The sequence below is a fragment of the Sorex fumeus genome, unplaced genomic scaffold, assembly GCF_029834395.1.
Source record: "Sorex fumeus unplaced genomic scaffold, SorFum_2.1 ptg000002l, whole genome shotgun sequence".
In the NCBI taxonomy this organism is placed as follows: Eukaryota; Metazoa; Chordata; class Mammalia; order Eulipotyphla; family Soricidae; genus Sorex; species Sorex fumeus.
The window spans coordinates 10,282,940-10,303,130 of NW_026606059.1; the positions used below are offsets into that span (position 1 = coordinate 10,282,940).

Below are 20,191 nucleotides of genomic sequence, written 5' to 3' on the forward strand. Positions count from 1 at the left end.
TTATGGTGTTTTTAATGCAAAAAAAAATCAAAAAATATTAAACATAAATAAACTTCATAGACTATTTCCCAACTACATTCAGCCTGGCTCTGTGCTCGGGGATCAATCCTAGTGGGGTTTGGGAGAACCATATGGGGTGCCAAGGAGTGGACATGCATGCCAGGCAAGTGCCTTACCTGTTGTACTACCTATATGGCACTAAAAGATTGTTTCTGGCACTAAAAGGTTGTTTCTGGCACTAAAAGGTTGTTTGTTTGTTTTTAATGTCTAGAAAATATATAATTCTGTACAATGGACTCAACTATGCTTACACTAAATTAATCTATTGAATTTTTAAACCCTGGCGTCATTGTTTTTCGGAGTCAGCATCTATATGAAGGTGACTAAGACTAAATGAGGTTATTGAACTGAGGTACAAATCCAACCGGACTGGCGCCCTTGTAGAAAACACAAAAAAACTCTCTCAATCTGTGAGGACTCAATGAGAAAATTGCTTTCGCAAACCCTCCCTGGAAATCAAGTGAGTTGACACCTTGACCTTTGACTTCCAAACCTGAAGAATTTTCAGGAAGAGATGTCTGTTGTCTGAACCCCACCCACGAGGGGATTTTGTTCAAGAGGCTGAGCAAACTGAGATACACTCAGGGGTCCTGATCTTCTCACTCTCTGCCACGCCCATTCTCCTCTTGCATTGATCCGTTTTTGTCTCCAACACATACTATTTTCTACTTTAGAATAAAAAATGTCCCCAATTTCTTTTTGAAACTACCTATAAATATTGTAAATAAATTTAAAATATACACATTAATTAAAATTAAAACACAATAATATAAAATTTGGGAAAGAAAAATTGTCTAAACTTAGCCTTCAGCAAAAGGGCTTTTATCCGTTATCTAGAAAGTATTGTACAATACCCCCACAAATTTCCAAGAAAAAAGAACATTTCCAGGAATTTTTAACACACAATATTCTGTGGTCAGTGTACAAAAGCAATATGTATGCTTTGCTCTGCAGGAGAGTAAATACTTGGAAATAATGGAAACAAATCCATTTAAGCATAATAGTTATCATATTTCAATTTATTTCCATGAAAATTGGTTATTACATGCTGTGTTAGTAAAAAGAACTATAAAAAAGAATTAAATGCATTAAAACCATACAAAATAAATGTTGCATATTAGACTACATGATTTTTTAACTAAAAATCTTTGGATTATGAAAGCACCACTTACCTCCCGACTTAAAATCTGGCAAAAAATTCACTGCCAGAAAACAAATTCCATGTCGAATCAGATCACCATAGTACAGAATGCAGAAAATTTCCAAGGCAAACTTATGTTCAAAAACATACTAATATATTTTGGTACCTCAAAATGTCAAACAATAGCCATATAGGGAATTAACACATTAATGTTTTCATTTAAAAAGAAAGATCTCTTTCCTCATTTCATTACACATTTATAGAACAGAGATCTGTCAAATAAATTACTGAAAATCAGTTTAAGCTAGACCTTATAACACTTGAATTATATAATGGGGCATATAACCTTTAAAGAGAAAGACAAATGATAAAATTTAAGAACATTTAATTTGCATAAATGTAACATTAACAGTCTTTCCAGGCTATATACTTCATGATAAATAGGTGTGTATGTGTGTGTGTGTCATTCTATTAGTCTTTAACAGCGTTACAGGTCATTTTTAATATTTCTACAATTTTATTTTACCATAATGGAAGCAGTTATCATATATAAAAATAGTGATATCATAAAAATAATTCAGTATGACTAGGAATATTCTAACATCAAGACTGTATTATAGCACTTATATTTTTCATATGCTCTGCTTTGGAATAAATATTTATGTTTTAGGATTTTGCATGTCTGAAGTTCATATTCAACTACTGAACTCTAAAAATTCAATTCTAGGGAGTTCTTCTAGATCAACAGTCATTGATTTTAGTGTGTAGAGTTTTTAGAACAAAGAGCTTGATGTGTGCATCTTTAGGTTGCTCTTTACTATAAAAATAGTATGAACATTTGATACTTAAGTTATTGAGTCTAAAATTTTATTCATTAAAATTTTACTTCAAAACACTGAGTTTGTTGAAACCCTTGCTCAGACAACACTTGAACAGCTTTCCTAATAAAACGAACAAACAAATTTCATTGAAATGTTGCAATGATTCTAATGTTTCCGGTGATACACAATCTCTAGCAAATCAGAAAAGGCCCACTGTGCATACTTTCAAGGGAAAAAATGCACAAGGAAGTATCAGTTTATACACAAACAAAATATATTTTCTTAACGTTTCTGGATTCCTCTCTATGTGTCAAGGTCCAAGAGAATAAAGATAATAAATGTTACCAATATTTACCACTGGAAGCATTTAATTGGAGAGTGTAGAGTAAATTTTCTCTAAGGAAACTTTACATCCAATTATTACTTTCATGTTTTTTAAAAAATCAGTATATGATAGGAATAAAAGTTGGTCTTAATCATTTCCACACAAAGGAAAGTAGGAAGAAGTCTTCCACTGTGACAAGAATGTTTCCTGATTGTATGGTTATTTGATATCAACCAAAGTGAAATGGCTGATAATTTACAAGAATTTAAAACATATATTATCCCCTTTTATTTTGTACATTGTCTTACCTCGAAAATAATATTAACGTTAAGGGACCTATAAATGCTTCCCACACATTTGAAAGGGACCATTATATCATTGACAAGCACTAGAATTTACTTGTAGAAAAGCCCATCAACATACCTAAATGCCTTTAATTTTGTTTTCAACCTACTTGTCAAATTCACTTTAGAGGATTTGTCTTTTTGTTGATGCCAGTTTCAAGAGCATTAAAACACTTGAAGATTTGGTTTTTATTACCTATATCTCTGAAAGTGATATTTCTTCATAGGTAACTTAAATTTCTAGATAAAAATATGAAGTTGTGTGTAATTGTGTGTGACCAAGAATATATGTACAGTCATAAAAGTCAATAACTTATATAGGTCAGTCTTTTCTATGATGTTTAAGTTATCCTCTAACAAAAGAAAAAGGAAAAAAAATACTATGGAGATCTACAGAAAATGACCAATCTATCTACATGGATATAGAAGATAAGTGTATTATATCATACTGGCAGCCTTTCTGGAATAGGATGAGTTTAACAACTACCATTAATCATGTATTTTAAAAGACGCAAAGCTATTAGACTGGTATTATTTAAAAATTGTATCATTGTATGACTGAAATCCAATCAAGAGCAACTTTGTAAATGTGTATATCACTGTGTTATCAACTTAACATTTTTTAAAAGATTTAAAAAAATTGTATCTGAGGGTGAAGATATACAAAATTTGCAATTTCACATCCCCTAACTCCAACTAAATTTAAGCTGAAAACAGAGAATCTTATAAGATGAAAGATTAGGTTACTATTGACCTAAAGATCTTCAGTATTTTCAATATTCGCAGAAAAGCAGACAAATGTGAAAAAAAAATTTGGTTTTGTTGGGATATGGTTTCACAGTTATGGAAGGGAATGGAGAATTATTATTTCTAGTTTGTCATTTGTATTTGTCTTATTTTCCATGAATTTTATATTGTATAATATAAAATTATATTATACAATATAATTATAAAATTATATTGTATAATATAAAGCTGCATTTAATATGGTTTATATTTAATAGCTTTGGGTAGGATAAATGATGTATTTGCTAAAATGTTTTTATGGGACACATATAGATGATCTGGAGTTTTGTAATGACTTACGAATGTTCTAAGTCTCTTATGACAAAGCCTTTTCATTTTACAAATTAACTTAAAATCAAACAACACAAAGGAAATAAATTCATGTTTACCTTTCAGTACCCTAAAACTAAACGCATACCGATTTTTATAAAATAACTATAGAACAACTAAGTGGTCCTTCTTACTAACAAAGATTAAAAAAAACATTGCTAGCAAATCTTTCCCAGTGGCTACGTGGTGGCAGATTCCCATCATACTTTTTGTAGAGGTCATCTGTGAAATTTAAACAACAACAACAAAAGTTGTACGAAATATAGAGCGTGTCTGGCCTCTTCCAGGTAGGCGCCAAAGACAAGATCCGGATGAACTGCGACGAAAGGATCTCACACTTCGCTGTGGTCACTGAGTTTGCTCAAATTCTGAAATAAAAGACGAAGAAATGAATTCAAGCTACTGACTCGATTCAGACGGGTATTAATTCAAAGATCAGAGCTGTCTGGTCAAAGCAAGGAAGTAGTGTCTCACGTTCAACGAGACACCAGAATATATAGCCTCGAAAGCTCCAAGTTCAATATCTGCCTGCTGGCAGTGAAACTGTCCCTACCACTTAGAAATGCCATACGTTCCCTGAGCCTCTTTCCTCGCTTCTGAAAAATGGATTAAATAATAGTGTGGCAAATAGAGAAAGTTCAAAGAGATAAAGCATCAGATTATCTCCAGAACGTGATGAATATTTAATAAAGCTGGGTTGATTGTAATAGTGTTAGCAGTAATAATAATGATGGCCATTATTATTTACTTTATAAATACATCCTGGTCTAGTTAAATATAATTGGGGTCACTCCGGGAGGCACCAGAGCTGTTCTGGGAATGAGGGAAGGAAAAAATGATTCAAACTCAAAGGAAATTTTGGGAAATCTAGAATAGATTTCAAAGTTACCGTAAGGCCTTGTATTTGGAAGATTACTCACATTCCATTGCCATGTGGATGCTAAAATCCACAAAGAGTATGTCTAAATGTGGCAAAATGGAGTGAAGGAAAAGTTGTCATAAAAGGAAAATAGTCATGACGTTATACTTAAAGGGGTTCTTTTGGGGGCGGGTGGGAGCTGGGGAAATTAAACCCAGCTGTGCTCCAGGGGTTACTCCTGGCTCTGCAGACAGGGATCACTCGTGGAAGTGCAGGGAGACCTTACGGGGATGCCAGGGAGCAGACCCAGGTGGACAGCATGCAGGGCAAGCACCCTACCTCCTGTGCTATCTCTCTAGGCCCTGGAAAGATAATAATATAATTAATATTAATATATTATAATATCTTCATTATAATAAAGATAATAAATTATAATTATCTAATTATCTATAATTATCTATAATTAGATATTTATATATTGTATAAATAATAAATATATAATTAATAATATAATTAATATTAATATATTATAATATCTTTATTATAATATATTAATATTAATTATATTATTATATTATTGTATTTGGAAGATTACTCACATTCCATTGCCATGTGGATGCTAAAATCCACAAAGAGTATGTCTAAATGTGGCAAAATGGCAAAATGGAGTGAAGGAAAAGTTGTCATAAAAGGAAAATAATATATAAATATCTAATATATAAATATCTAATATATTATAATATATTATAATAGTATAATAATCAAATCTTTAGATTTGACAGGGCTGGATTCAAATTCCCAACATAGTAGATCCTGAAAAAGAGCATTTCCTTTACAAATAGGAAGTTTTCACCAAAAAGTTTATCACCAAAACCTCCAAGTAATGATATTGATGGAAGATCCATCCAAACGATTTAACCATGTCCATAGTCAAATAAAAGGAATGGAAACATCCTTTGACTTGTGGCAGAGAAACTCGAGGCACAAAAAGCTTTCAGTGTATCTTTAGATGTCAGTGGGGTAATAGGCTTTAAATTATAGCCTATTATAGCCTATAAATTATAGCCTATAAATTAAAAAAAAATCTGGAGTTCATGCCCGTATGCCAACTTGCTCAACTCACCTTGTTTGAATGGATGCTACTTATTGCAGCAGATATGGATTCAAAAAAAATTGGTTTCTCTGAGTCTAGGTTGCCACTGTAGCTCATCGCTTTCATCAAGGAGGCTACAAGGAAATACAGATAATGTCAGGATCGAGAAAGCCACAGTAGAACCACACTCAAAGTCCAAAGAAAGACAGCCCCTTACCTCTGCAATGAGCTAATGATACATCGACACTTTTGCTCTTACAGTCCATGTAAACCTGGAAGAATTAAAATAGTAAGCGCACAATTAATTTACGAAATCGGGCAGGAAATAAGAAGGGCTTCAGAAGGAAAATTCCTGGAATAAAGGAATTTCTAGAGTCAAGAACACGATTTATGACAGCAGACCACCAGGGGGAGACATTGCTGCATCGTCAGGCAAGCTTGAGATGGTTCAAAAGCTAAGATTAAAGGCAGCACAACGTCTATTCTAAAGGATAGACAGCAATTTGGGCATATTCCTGCAATCTCTAAGTTCCACCGATGATGGTAAACTTGAGACCTTCACTAGAATGATGGCCAAGTGGGACAATCAAATTTCCCAGTCTTAAAGTTCCTCAGGATGAGATGCTAATTTGTTTGACAAACTTTAGAACAGAGTCCTACCATGTTTGAGTTCCAGAAAATTTCAGTTAGGAAAAACTTACTGAAGGTCCTGATCTAAATTCACTGACTTACCTCCTTGAAACTCAGAGAAAGTAAATCTAGACGATTTAGAAACAACTGTAAGACCACATGTACCAAGAATGTATCTGACAGATAAAATGTAGCAAGCTGCATTTACAATACATTCTACTACAAGTATCCATCCCCCAAAATAAATAAGCCCTTATTTTCTTTCAGCAGGAAGACATTTCTGCATGTTAGAACTGTAAAATAATTCTGTGCATGAATAAACGATCGGCAGAATAATACTGAGATGGCCATTTAATGAATGGCTTCTGTTTTTATATGTTAAAATGATTAATTTGAAGTGACCTTGAATTAGTCAGTGTTTGACATTTTTTTTCCCTCAGGCTCAGTGAAGCACAAACACACAACTCTTTAGGGGTGTGGTTTGTTTGGGGGTTTTTTTGTTTGTTTTTTTGGTGTTGATAGTCATAATCTCTAGCTCACTGACCTCTCCAAAAATGTCCTAAACAGAAGAACAAATAGCACAGCTTCATTCTCTCCAACCTCTCGGTCATAAGACGTGTTTCTTGTTATTAAACTATGAAAACAACTAAGAACACAGTCCTGGGAGTGCTGATCGGAAGCGGGAAGCCAGGCAGGAGGAGGACCCCTCTGCCTCACTTGGCGCCCTCTCTTGGTACTGAGGCAATGAGGAAGTGGCACCAGCTGGAAGGACATTATTATTCTCTAAAGAAACATCTTTAGGGTAGAGAGATGGGTAGAGAGATGATATGGGGTTAAGGGACTCCCCTTAGCTGTGACTGCCACCTTTCAGGGCCCCGCACTGCATCTGCCCCTGAGCCCAATAGCAGGGATCTCTGAGCACAGAGGCAGGAGTAACTCCTGATATTGCCCTAACTTTCTCCCCTACCCCAAAGAGAAATGGCTTGGAAGCTGAGAAGACAGCTCAAAGTGGGGTGTGTGACGCCCTGATTCTGCCCCTCACCACCACCACTCTAGCCACCAGCACCGCAGCTGTGGATCTGATTGGTGACCCCCAGCACCATGGGCAATGGCCCCTGGGTACTACAAATTATTGTGCATACCCATTGCACATGGACTAGAATTTTGCAAAATGAGAACAGTAGGATCAGAGAGACTGCTGAGAGTACGGAGTTGTTGCTTAAGCTTGGCTGCAGGCTCGTTATGCCCTAGGTCATCCCAGCAGCATCACAATAAATTGAAGTGTTTAGCGAACATCTAGGCATAAAAAATAGTGGGGTCTACCTAGTTCACATACGTTAGAACTAGTTATGTGACTCTCTATAAATCAAGGGTTCATCTCTTTAGTTGGTTTGCTTGGGAGCCATACTGGGTGGTATTCGGGGCTTATTCCTGGCTCTTTACCTCACTCTTGGTGGGCTCAGGTAGTCTCTGGAGTGCTGAGGATTGAACCTGCTTCAGCTACTTGAAAGGCAAGTGCTGTACCCGTTGTACTATCATTCTGGCCCCCATAAATATGTTTAGCGTACATCAAAATGTATTGGAACCATAATAAGAGAAATCAGTAGTATTAAGGAAATTGCAAAGTACAGATGTACATAAAGCTATTATTGGTGCCATACACAGATTAGAAATACTAGGCCTGGGGGGCTGGAGCGATAGCACAGCAGGTAGGGTGTTTGCCTTGCACGTGGCCAAGCCGGGTTCGATTCCCAGCATCCCATAGGGTCCCTCGAGCACTGCCAGGAGTAATTACTGAGTGCATGAGCCAGGAGTAACCCCTGTGCATCTCCGGGTGTGCCCCAAAAAGCAAGAAAGAAAGAAAGAAAGAAAGAAAGAAAGAAAGAAAGAAAGAAAGAAAGGAAGGAAAAAGAAAAAGAAATACTAGATCTGGCCCAGCGTGATAATACAGCATGCAGGGCACTTACCTTGCACACAGTCCTTGAATTTGACCCTGGCCATGCCACAAGGTGCCAGAGCCCCACCAGGACGGATCTCTGAGCACAGCGCCAGGAGTAAGCCCTGAGCACTGCTGACTGTGCCCCATCCCCCCACGCCCTCCTCACCAATCACCCCCACTACCACCCACCCCCCCCCAAAATAGAAAAAATATACCAGGCCCAAATAAGGAGGAGAGTACTGTCCTGCACTCACAAGAGCGACAGGACCGCAGGGTGTGGTCTCATCACCGGCAGGCAGGAGAAGGCATATCGCCAAGACCAAACGCTGAGATGCAGTTCCAGGCTGAGATTCTTCGAAAGGGACCCAAAGTTTCCCCATAGCCCTGCTAGATCCATGTGACCTCTGGCCCCCAACCCCCTCACCACAAACTAAAAATCATGCTCTTTCCTGCCAGTTTTCTTTTCTTTTTTGGTGGGGGAGGGGCACACCTAGTGGTGTTCAGGGATTACTCCCGGCTCGGTGCTCAGGAGTTGGCTAAAAGGGGACTATACGGGGTGCTGAGGTTCAGCCATGGGTCAGCTGCAAGCAGGAAAGGGCCCTTCCTGCTGTGCTATCACTCTGTTCCGTTTTCTGTCAATTTTAAATTAAAAAAAAAAATCTGTTGACTTGTCCCATAACTTCATTGTACCTGATTTTATCAGCAATGAGAGGTGAGTGAGGAAAGTTCCTTCTCAACAAGCCTACCACTTAGATTGTCTTTTTTCTCTGAATTTTCAGCCTGAGGTCCTAAACACCTGGGAGAAACATTCATATCCTCTTTATTACTTTCCTGCGGCCCTGATTTGTAATCTCTAAGTAGCACTGTAGCACCGTCCTCCTGTTGTTCATCTACTCGCTCGAATGGACCCAGTAACGTCTCCATTGTGAGACTTGTTGTTACTGTGTTTGGCATATCGAATGGGGAGCTTGCCAGGCTTTGCCGCTTTGCCAGCGGGCAAGATACTCTCGGTAGCTTGCCGGGCTCTCCGAGAGGGGTGGAGGAATCGAACCTGGCTCAGCCGAGCTGGCTGAGCGCAAGGCAAACACCCTACCGAGTCCAGGCAGCTAAAAAGTACTAGCTCTATATTGAAAAAAAATGTTTAACTATACCCAAAAAAATGCACCCACTCTTTTTTCAGAAATAGGATAATTCTAACCTATGGTTTCTCCAGTGTGATCCTTGGAATTTCTGGCCCAGAACCAGGACCCACCAGACAGGTTTAAATGATCCCTGTTAATGTGATTTTTGGGGGGAGTGCGATCTTTAAAGTAGGGTGCAGAATGCTAAGGACCTCTCTGAGAGACCTTGGCTCACCCCGTCTGTGATTTAAAGAGACCTGGAGGTAAGCCTGTCTCAGGTGTCTCAGGGGAGAAGGCAATTAGGATAGAGAAAGGACCTTGACAAAGACAGTTGGAAATGATGACTCGGGATAAGAACTGTATGCTGAAAACAGGTAAAGGAACAAACATGATAACTTTTCACTCTCTGTATTGCAAACCATAATGCCTAAAGGGGGAGAAGGAGAGAGACAGAGACAGAGTCAGAGAGACAAAGAGACATAGAGTCAGACAGAGAGACAGAGAGACAGAGAGAGACAGAGAGAGAGAGAGAAAGAGAGAGAGAGACAGAGTGAGAGAGAGTGAGAGAGAGAGAGAAGGAAAGTGCCTGCCATAAAGACAGGCTGGGGAGAGGGTGTCGGGAAGGAAACTGGGGACCAGTGCTGGGAAATGTACACTGGTGGAGGGATGGGTGTTAGAACACTGTATGACTAAAACCTGACCATGACCAGTTCTGTAACTGTGTGTCCAACTGCAGGGCATCTGCCTTAACCCCTGAAATCTCTCTCCAGTCCCTGAACACAAACCTAAAAGGGTTTTCCTAGACCTTTACCATATATAATAAAAGGGCTGAATACAAGAAGCTCTCCAAGAAAAAGATACTACCCGTTTATCGTCCAGATTTATATAAAAGGAAATATAAAATATCTCAGGTCAAACTGCCAAACTCTAACTAATTCATAGATAAGGAAATTAAAAGAACCATTTTATAGATAAGGAAATAAAAGGATTTTTTTTCGGTGGGGGGAGGGTGGATTTTGTTGTGGGTTTACACCTAAATGTATTCAGGGCTTCCTACTGGCTCTCTGCTCAGGACTCACGCCTGTCAGGGCTCTGGGGACTGTATGTGGTGCCTGAGATAAACCTGGTTCAGCAACTTGCAAGGGAAGTGTCTTCCTATGCTGTGGCCCCAAATAAAAACATAGTATATGGATTAAGGGGTGACATATCCCAAACAGCCACTAGATTCAAGGCCTGGGATGTTTACAATATAATTTCTTATGCATTAGTCTGATGTCAGGAGAGCTGTCATGTCTCAAACAGCATCACTTCTTCGTTGTCCAAAATTGAGATCTGTTCCAAGCTGGTAAAGTCGAACCAGGACCCAGGACCACCCTTCCAGACTGTTCCCCGGAAGCTCTCTTCACACTGAACCTTTCAAAGTCATCGTGCATCTGATTTGGAACTCAGTTTTACTCACTGAACCTACAGGAAACTTTCCTCATTGTCAAAATTATTCATGACCCTACTCATATTCAGTTTCATGATATGGGGTCACAGGCGGGCTCATAGGCTAGTTTAAGAAATTAGGAGGTATGGGAAATATCCCAGAGAGGCAAAAAAAAAGTATAGTCGGAGTGACATCTGCAATTGTTTGTTCATTGCAGCACTCTTTACAATAGCCAGAATCTGGAAAAAACCTGAGTTCCCAAGAACAGAGGACTGGTTAAAAAAACTTTGGTACATCTACACAATGGGGTACTATGTAGCTGTTAGAAAAGATGAAGTCATGAAATTTACATACAAGTGGTACAACATGGAAAGTATCATGCTAAGCAAAATGAGTCAGAAAGAGAGGGACAGACACAGAAAGACTGCATTCATCTGGGGAACATAAAATAACAAAATAGGAGACTAACACCCAAGATAAGTACCAGGAGGTTCACTCCATGACTTGGAGGCCAGCCGCACATGCTGGGGGAGAAGGAAGCTCAGATAGAGAGGGGAGCACCAAGTAAAGGGTGTTGGGAGGATCCTCCCAGGATGGAAGATGCATGCTGAAAGTAGACTATAGACCGAATATGATTGCCATTTAATGCCTTTTTTGCAAAACACAACACCCAAAAGGAGAGAGAGAACAAAAGGGAATGCCCTGCCACAGAGGCAGGGTGGGGAAGGGGGGTGGGTGGGGGGTGGAAGGGATACTGGGACCTGTGGTGGTGGAAAATGGGCACTGGTGGAGGGATGGGTACTGGATCATTGCATAACTGAAACCCAAGCACAAAAATTTGTAAGTCTACAGCTGTACCTCATGATGTTTCACTAATAAATTTTTTTTTAAATAAAATAAAAACTCTAGACTCTGAGAAAATAAGAAGAAATTAGGAGATAGAGAAGCTGCAGCCTCTGAAAATGGGAAAGTCTCCCGAAGTGGCTATTGCCTGAGGGACGAGCAGGGTCCCCAGCCACCACGTGAGTGAATTCTTCTGTGGCACCCAGGGCTGGCTTCTCCCAGAGACAATATCTCCTTCCTTCTGGAAATCTGTGGACCCACTGCTCACAAGGTGCCAGCTTCACCTCAACTTCAGTTTCTGTTTCGTGTCTCCTCACGTGACTGCCCCCAGACGTGACACATCCTCTTAGCTTACAGACTCCACAGGGAGAACAGGAGTGACACATAGGGGCACCGAAGAAATTTCCTATCCTGTGGAGAAAAGAGCCTGAGTGGAGTATTGGGACAAAAAGCGGGACTTAGAGTCCCTGGCGGAGAGAGTGGCTGTGAAAAATGCCCGTGCTGAGGAAAGGGAAAGGGTCCGAGCAACCTCAGGCTGGGCAAATACCTCCACCAGCTCCGAGACTCCAGAATAGTCGAAAAAGGTCAGTCCACTGCAGTCCAGGATTAAAGAGTTCTTCTCTTTCGAGTAAGGCTGGGAAGCTTCTTCTGCAAGAGGAAGAGACCTGAGTGAGAGAAGATTCTGGAGATTTCTGCTGTTGACCATTAGAAAGCAAAAAAAGAACGACCGCTTCATTTAATAGACACAAATTTGAAATACTTGAGTTTTATGTTTTTTTTTTGTTTTTTTGTTTTTTTGCTTTTTGGGTCACAACCGGCAATGCACAGGGGTTACTCCTGGCTCTGCACTCAGGAATTACCCCTGGCGGTGCTCAGAGGACCATATGAGATGCTGGGAATCGAACCCGGGTTGGCCACATGCAAGGCAAATGCCCTACCCACTGTGCTATTGCTCCAGCCCCAATTTTTTTTTTTAATTAATGACTAACACTTTTCTGAATTGTGATTTTGGTGATCCCTGTGTTCTGTCAGGTCACTGTTCTCCAACGACTCGCAAGGGAAATGTGACCAGGATACTATGGCGGGGAGAGGGACAAAGCTCCGCCCCTGGAGTGATGCTCAAAGGCTCCCTGGGAAGCTCGCGCCAGCGGTACCCTGGAAACACGCGCCCGTCCCAATCCACACCACTTCCTGGATTTGAGTTTTATTCAGCCTGAAGTTGAGGCAGTTTGAAGTCCCTGAGGAGATCTACTAGGGCTGTTTTTCATGGCATTATAAGGGACATTGAGCTTCATTTAATGCATGATAAAATTACCTCTGAATACAAGTTGGGGAAATTTTTTAAAATATACTGGAATCCGTGATGGTGGGAAATGGGCACTGGTGGAGGGATGGGTATTTGATCATTGTATAATTGAAACCCAAGCACAAAAATTTGTAAGTCTACAACTGTACCTCACGGTGTCTCACTAATAAAAATTAAAATATATACATATATAGCTGTTTAGGGGCCATAGTACAGTGGGTAGGGCGTTTGCCTTGCACGCAGCCTACAAGGGTTCGATCCCCAGTATCCGATATGGTCCCCCAAGCACCACCAGGAGTGATTCCTGAGTGCAGAGCCAGGAGTAACCCCTGAGCATCACCGGGTGTGACCCAAAAAAGCAAAACGACAACAAAGTAGCTGTTTATGTTCTTGTTCTCATTGACATCCCCAGAGCTTCACTTCCCTTTCTGAGCTGACATAATTTGTTTGGTTTCTTGTGTGTATGGGAGGGGGAAGGGGGAGTGTCACACCGGGCAGTGCTCAGGGCTTTCTCCTGGCTCTGTGCTCAGGGATCACTCCTGGCAGAGCTCAGGGGCCCCTAGGTGGTGTCAGGGATCACACAGTTCGGAGGTGTGCAAGGCAAGAGCCCTAACCACTGTACTAACACTCTGTCCCTTTATTTCTAAGCCATGACGGGCCCACTCGGGAGGCAAGTGGTTGTCAGCAGAAGATGCTCAAAGTCCGCTACCTTTAGAAGAAAAAACTTATTAAATAAATGAGTTTTATTTATTTAAATTGCAAAATTCTCTTCTCCCACTCCTCCATTCTTTCTTTCCTCTCCTCACTATAGTCTGGGGCAAAGGTTGGCTTGGAACACCCCTTAAAAGCATTCCGTTTTCTCATCCAGTTATTCTAAATTCATTCACCAATAGGAAATTTTCTGAAAAAAAATTGATTCTGCATTGGAATACTTTTGTCATTGAAAATACCTATAGAATTCTCCCATAGTAGCTACTGAACAGTGGGCCTATGGTTGTTTTCCAATTAGCTATGGAGAAAAATGGAAGGAAAATTGTGTATTTATCCAAACTGCTACTTAAACGTCAAAACAAGTAAGCAGAAAGTACAGAATGAACTTGGAACATTTATTTATACCAATTATTGTTAGGTGAAGAATGTAAGATTAGCATATTAAAGTGTTATTCGGGTAAACTATTTGTTTCCAAGTTTCACTTTTAGAGTTATGATAATAGTACTTAGTTAAAATATATATAATAGTTTGTTATTGAAAGAGGAATAGTATATGATAGAGAATATACTATGTTAGAAACTTTTGAAATATACTAAATGATAATTATGTAAGAAAGATCCTATTCCCTTCTTCCAGGAATTCTAGAGGTAGGAATGGTACATAGATAACATGTAATTCAAAATGAGAAAGAGTGAAAATTCCTAAGGAGTTTCTTTGGAATGATGAAGTAGGCTTCATCAAAACAGCGCCTTGAAGTATATATGTGTGTGTGTGTGTGTGTGTGTGTGTGTGTGTATTTACATATATACGGATGTGTATACATATGTAAATACACATGAATATTTAATTATCTAAGGTAGAGATAATGAGAGCATGCAAAATTCCAAATCATATGGAAAGGTGAGGTGTTGTGGTTTTTTTTTTTTTGCTTTTCGGGTCACACCTAGCGATGCTCAGGGGTTACTCCTCGCTTTGCACTCAGGAATCAGTCCTGGCAGTGCTCAGGGGACCATGTGGGATGCTGGGAATCGAACCCAGGTCTTCCACATGCAAGGCAAACGCCCTACCCGCTGTGCTATCACTCCAGCCCCACGAAGAGTTTTGATTGAAAATTAATGATAGTTTAGCACCTCAAACTCTTCCTATTCCCATTCAACCAACATTTATTGGGTGGAGTCGGTGGGGTTCCAGCAATCCATGGACCTTCTATTCCCCTGACAGTGACAGTGACTAAATCTCAAGTGTAGACTTAGGTTATGCTTCCATTGACCTCAAACAGTAATTTAGAAATTCAAACCAGATTAAAGTTAACCACATCCTCTGATTCCTCACGATCACTGATTAATTAAAAACACAGACTACCTTCATGAAGGGGTCTTATTTCCATAAACACACACATATCTTATCAGTACATTAGTTTTAAAACACTTCGACTTTAGAGTTACAGAGTCAGAATTCATAATCAACATTAAAAGAGTTGTTTGGATATCTGTCTCATTATTTCACCTGAGATACGTATTTCTTGTGACTCATCAGTACATTTTTTATCCAAATCAGAAATATTTCGTTGAATTTTCAGAGTTTAAAGATATCTAGCAATTGATTACTCTGACTTCTGCAATCGGGAATTACTCCTGGCCTGCTCAGGGAACCATATGGGATGCTGGGAATTTAACACGAATCGGCTGAGTGCAAGTCAAGCACCCTCCTCGATGTTCTATTTCTGTAGCTCCTGTACAATTCTTCTTAACCCCATGTTTAATAACGGCATATTGAAATTAGTCACACACATATTCGTACGATGGAAACTGGCAAATACTGCAAATCTCTGCTTCTCCACAACTCCACGCTTCTTAAAATTTTAAGGCACATCACGGGCTAAAGGTGGAATACTCTTGTTAAAGAGAACAATTAGGAAATTCATTTATTAATGGATTGACGTAACCTTGGCTTGAAGAGTATTAAGCAATTATATTTTAGGATTACAATATTTTGTCACACCATGTCTACCCTTGAGGTCCTATGAATAGTGGTGGGGAGATATTGACAGTTTGGTGAATGTACGAAGCCATTGACACTCTTCATGAATGGTCTTAAAATGACAGCAGTGATATAACTGCTATTAAGATTAGGAAACTGCTTTTTCTACATCCTTCTGCAGAACGGTTCCTAACAAGGTATGTGTCTTTTGTTAAATATTATACATTGCAGGGTAATTTATAATATAAACCTCTTAGCTGAAAATTTTCTGTATCATTAATGGTCATCATTAGCATTTCATGATCACTAATATTTAATTTCCAAAACTAAACATTAAATAAAATCTTTGTGGAGATCTTTACTCTTAATCTTTATATATTAGAAAATAATATATACATTATAATCAAATAATAATATATATATTTTCTGATATATATATTAGGTAGCATTAGGTAGTACTGTCCTCCCGTTGTTCAATGACTTGCTCAAGCAGGCCCGGTAACGTCTCCATTGTGAGACTTGTTGTTACTGTGTTTGGCATATCCAATACATCACGGGTAGTTTGCCAGGCTCTCCAAGAGGGCCGGAGGAATAGAACCTGGGCCAACCAGGTCGGCCACATGCAAGGCAAACGCCCTACCCACTGTACTATTAGAAAAAGTAACTCAGCTGTTATAACTGTGAGAGTCTTGGTACAAAGAAACTGTATTTTAAAAGAATACTGGCAATTGTTTTATTTATAAAATGTGCCAATGCATTGATTGCAATTCCTAAAATTATTACCTAGATACTATTATCTCTGTTGCTTAGTTAGAAAGACGTGACCAATCAATCACAGCATATTTTTTTCCCATGAGATCAAAGAAGACCTTAAAATTTTTTATCAACTCAGTGCTCCAGTAAGCTACTGCTATTTGATGACAAACTTATTTGTCAAACTGAGTTTTAAAATGGTAGCGTGAAAACATTACCTGCCTCTCTGTGCTATCTAGAAAGTCCGCTCACCGGACCTAAAAGACTAAAATGATCTCCAAGACCATTTTCATGATATTAAATAAAGTGTCCTTTTTTGTCACATTGATTTTCCTAATAAATTTACTCATCATTCTTTATTTTTTCTTTTAATTATTGCATAACTTTAGCACGGATAGGTTATTAACTATAAAAAAAAGTTTGGTATTATCAACAGTGACACAAAAATTTTGTTTCATTGTCTGGAAGTGTACTTCCTTCAACTTCTGCAATTTTTACATTCTAGTTTGTCCTCTCCCTTCAATCAAATTCTGTGTACTTCTTCTTCAAGCCATCCAAAACAAAGCAAATCATATAAAGCCAAACAAAAGAAGCATGCCATTAGTTTGATAATAATTTAAGGAAACCATTTTAAGAGAAGCAATTCATGATGCTGTTTTTTTCTAAATTAAAAAAAAGACAACTTTAATGGTAAAATGACTAATTCACTCAAATGTGAATTTAAGTACAATAGGCAATTCTGAAGTCTTTCCAAAATTAAGTGAAGTGTTTGGGTTTTTTTTTCTTCCACACAGTATCCTCTGCCATTGCACTGATTTTATGGCAATAACCTTGTGTTCTAAGCTTCTAAGTAAATCAACCCATGCAATAAAAATCACATCGTCGGAGAAAAGAGTAAAGTGAAAGCACAGCTAATACCCTGCCTTAAGCAAAATGAGGTAAGCTTGGAGCATGTGCAAAGGAGACGACTCATCTCAACCCATGTGGGATGTGGTAAATGATGGGCTTTGTCTACAAAAAAAACAACATTTCAGAAAGAAATTAACCATCAGGTGTGGGTGGGTAATTAACTCCAAACTGTGCAAGCAGCTCTTTCCTGTGGTAGATTCATTAACTCTTTTAATTAAAAAGTATTTATAGTTGCATAATTTAGGAGTGTCTTTCATATATTTCACAAGATTTCTTGACACTCAGTGAATCCCTCATGATTTCTTTGAAAGGCATTTTTGGATTATATCAACTATTGAGAAGCATATTTACATTTCCAAGTTCTCAAGAAAAATAAATGTTGTGAAATATATAAGTCAAATCACAATACTATCTTTGGAAACTGCACATCTGATAAAGCATCTCCTTAGTTTATCCATTAATTCAGTCACTCATTCACTCAACACCATCCATGCAAGTGGCTTCTCGTAAGCACTGTGCTGAGGAATAGAAGTAGAATACAAAACAAAGGCCCCAGAACCATGGTACAGTAAGTAGGCCTCTTGCTTTATCCCTGACCCAGGTTCAAATCCCAATACCCCATACTTGAGCCATGCCTAAACTTATCGCTGAGTACAGAGCCAGGAGTAATCCTTGAGCACCACCAGGTACTCACCTACTCTCCACCCTCCCCCACCCCGCACTAGCCCCACAAAAAGAGAGAAAAAAAAAGAACATGATTGAAGAGAAATGTTGATCTCTACTTCCAAGAGATTCCCAACTGAGCTGAGAACTGTTCACTCAACGGAACAGTAACTTGAAGTATTATAAAGGTTGGAAAAGGCAGAGTGTGTCAGCGAACAATGCCTTCAAAGGTATATATCACTGATTTCCATTTTTTTAAAAATTTTTTATTAGTGAAACACCATGAGATACAGTTATAGACTTACACATTTTTGTGCTTGGGTGATTTCCATTTTATGGTGGCCATTTTAAATGATACGATGATTTTAGTTTCTATTTCCCCAATGACTAGTGGTGTAGGTATCTTTTCAAACTTGGGTTTTTGTTTTGTTTTTTAATTGATTCATTAATTTTAGTTTGGGGGCTACGTCAAGCAATGTTCAGGGGTTACTCCCGGATCTGTGCTCTGAAATTCCTCCTGGTGATGCTTGGGGGAACATGTGGGATGGGGATTGAACCCTACCCGCTGGACTCACTCTCCAATCACTTGTTTTAGTTTTACTGTTTGGCCCACACCCAGAGGTGCCAGGGACTGCTCCCAGCTCTGTGCTCATAAGTGTCTCCTGGGACATGTGGGAAGGAGGCACCTCCTGCAAGTAGGGCTTGTGTTCAACCCTTTGAGTCATCTCCACTAGCGTGTTTGCCTTTCTTATATCTTGGTTTTTGCTTTTTTGTTCATTTGTTTATTATTTCTTTAGGATGAATTGTAGGAAGAGAATTGCTACCTAGGATATGTGTATCTTCAGCTATGAAGAATATTATCATAAGAACGTTTTTTCCCAAGTGTCTGCAACGGCTTCTACTTCCACCAGTACATAGGAGACACTATCTCCCAAGCAACCCTGGAATATTAGCGTTTTTGTCCATGTTATGTCTATTGTGTTACTGGAGTTTCTGCTTTCGTTTTTCCCAGTAATTGCAGTGAATAGTAATAATTGTAATAATAGCACAAGACATATATTAATGTATTTTTGGCAAATTTGTAAGAGTTCCCTTAAAAAATGCCTGTTTATGTCTTTTGATCTTAAATAATGATAAATAATCTGTTTTTCTTACTTATTGTTTTATAGGGGAGTGAACTCCTTTCTCCATTTTATATCTACCTCTATTTTTCACTAAGACTTATCTTTTCAGGTTTTCTATGTGTAGCACCTTTTTGACAAACAAATATTCTTGCTTCTAACCCTGGTTCAATCCCTGGTACCATCTCTACCTTCCCAGAGGAGTGATTCCTGAACACACAGGTGGCAATGCTGAGAACTCATGGATGTGGTCCCCCAAACAAACCAGATCAAACATGAACAAATGCTTGCAATGTATGGGGCTGAAGTGATTGTACGGTGGATAAGTGTCTAATCTTGCATGTATCCAAATTGGCTTCATTTCCCCGCATCCCATACAGCTTCTGAGCACAACCAGGAGGAATTTCTGAGTAAAGAGCCATAAGTAAGCCCTGAGCTCAGCTGAGTATCCCTCCGCTGCCCAAGATGCTCTGAATCTACTGAAATTTAATGGCCATTATTTCATGCTTAATATTTCTTGCATCTATTCCTCTTTAAATTTATATTTTGCCTATCATGTTCTTTTGGGGCTTTTATCTGAGTGGTCTGCGAGATATGAGCCATGAGGAGAGGCATAATTTAATTCGTGATGGGTACATTATTATCTCAGCATCGTGAGCGAATAAGACTGTCCTCCTCCCACTGTGCTCTGGGGCCACTTTTGTCATAAATCAAATGCCAGTAGGTGTAATGTCTTTTATTTTTCCAGTCTGTGCCCTCTAGTCTAACCTACGTATCTACTTAACTCTATACCAGTAGCAACCCTACATTAATTATTAATACTTTATAATACATCTTGATTGCAGCATATCCATCCTCTTGTTCAATATTTCATGAAAATCTTACTTACTATTGTTCACTTTTCCTCTTTTGTGTGTCTGTGTGGGGAGAGGGAGGGTGGACTCTCCAAAGGGTACTCAGAGGGCTCAAGAATCATTCCCAGTGATTCTCATCTAACCAGGCATGAGACTTAATACGAGAGGTCTA

The 20,191-nt window shown here is 38.9% G+C and overlaps 1 protein-coding gene across 1 annotated transcript in view; it reads right to left on the reverse strand.

Moving 5' to 3' along the window:
• Positions 1 to 4,139: 4,139 nt before the first annotated feature.
• The window catches only part of SLC26A7 (solute carrier family 26 member 7), a 135,462-nt gene continuing 119,410 nt past the window's right edge, over positions 4,140 to 20,191 (reverse strand). Inside the window, exons 15-18 of the mRNA XM_056111287.1 lie at positions 12,269 to 12,369; positions 5,977 to 6,031; positions 5,790 to 5,893; positions 4,140 to 4,175 (exon numbers count right to left, since the gene is read on the reverse strand). Coding sequence (XP_055967262.1) covers positions 4,140 to 4,175; positions 5,790 to 5,893; positions 5,977 to 6,031; positions 12,269 to 12,369 — 296 coding nt within the window. The remainder of the gene's footprint in view (positions 4,176 to 5,789; positions 5,894 to 5,976; positions 6,032 to 12,268; positions 12,370 to 20,191) is intronic.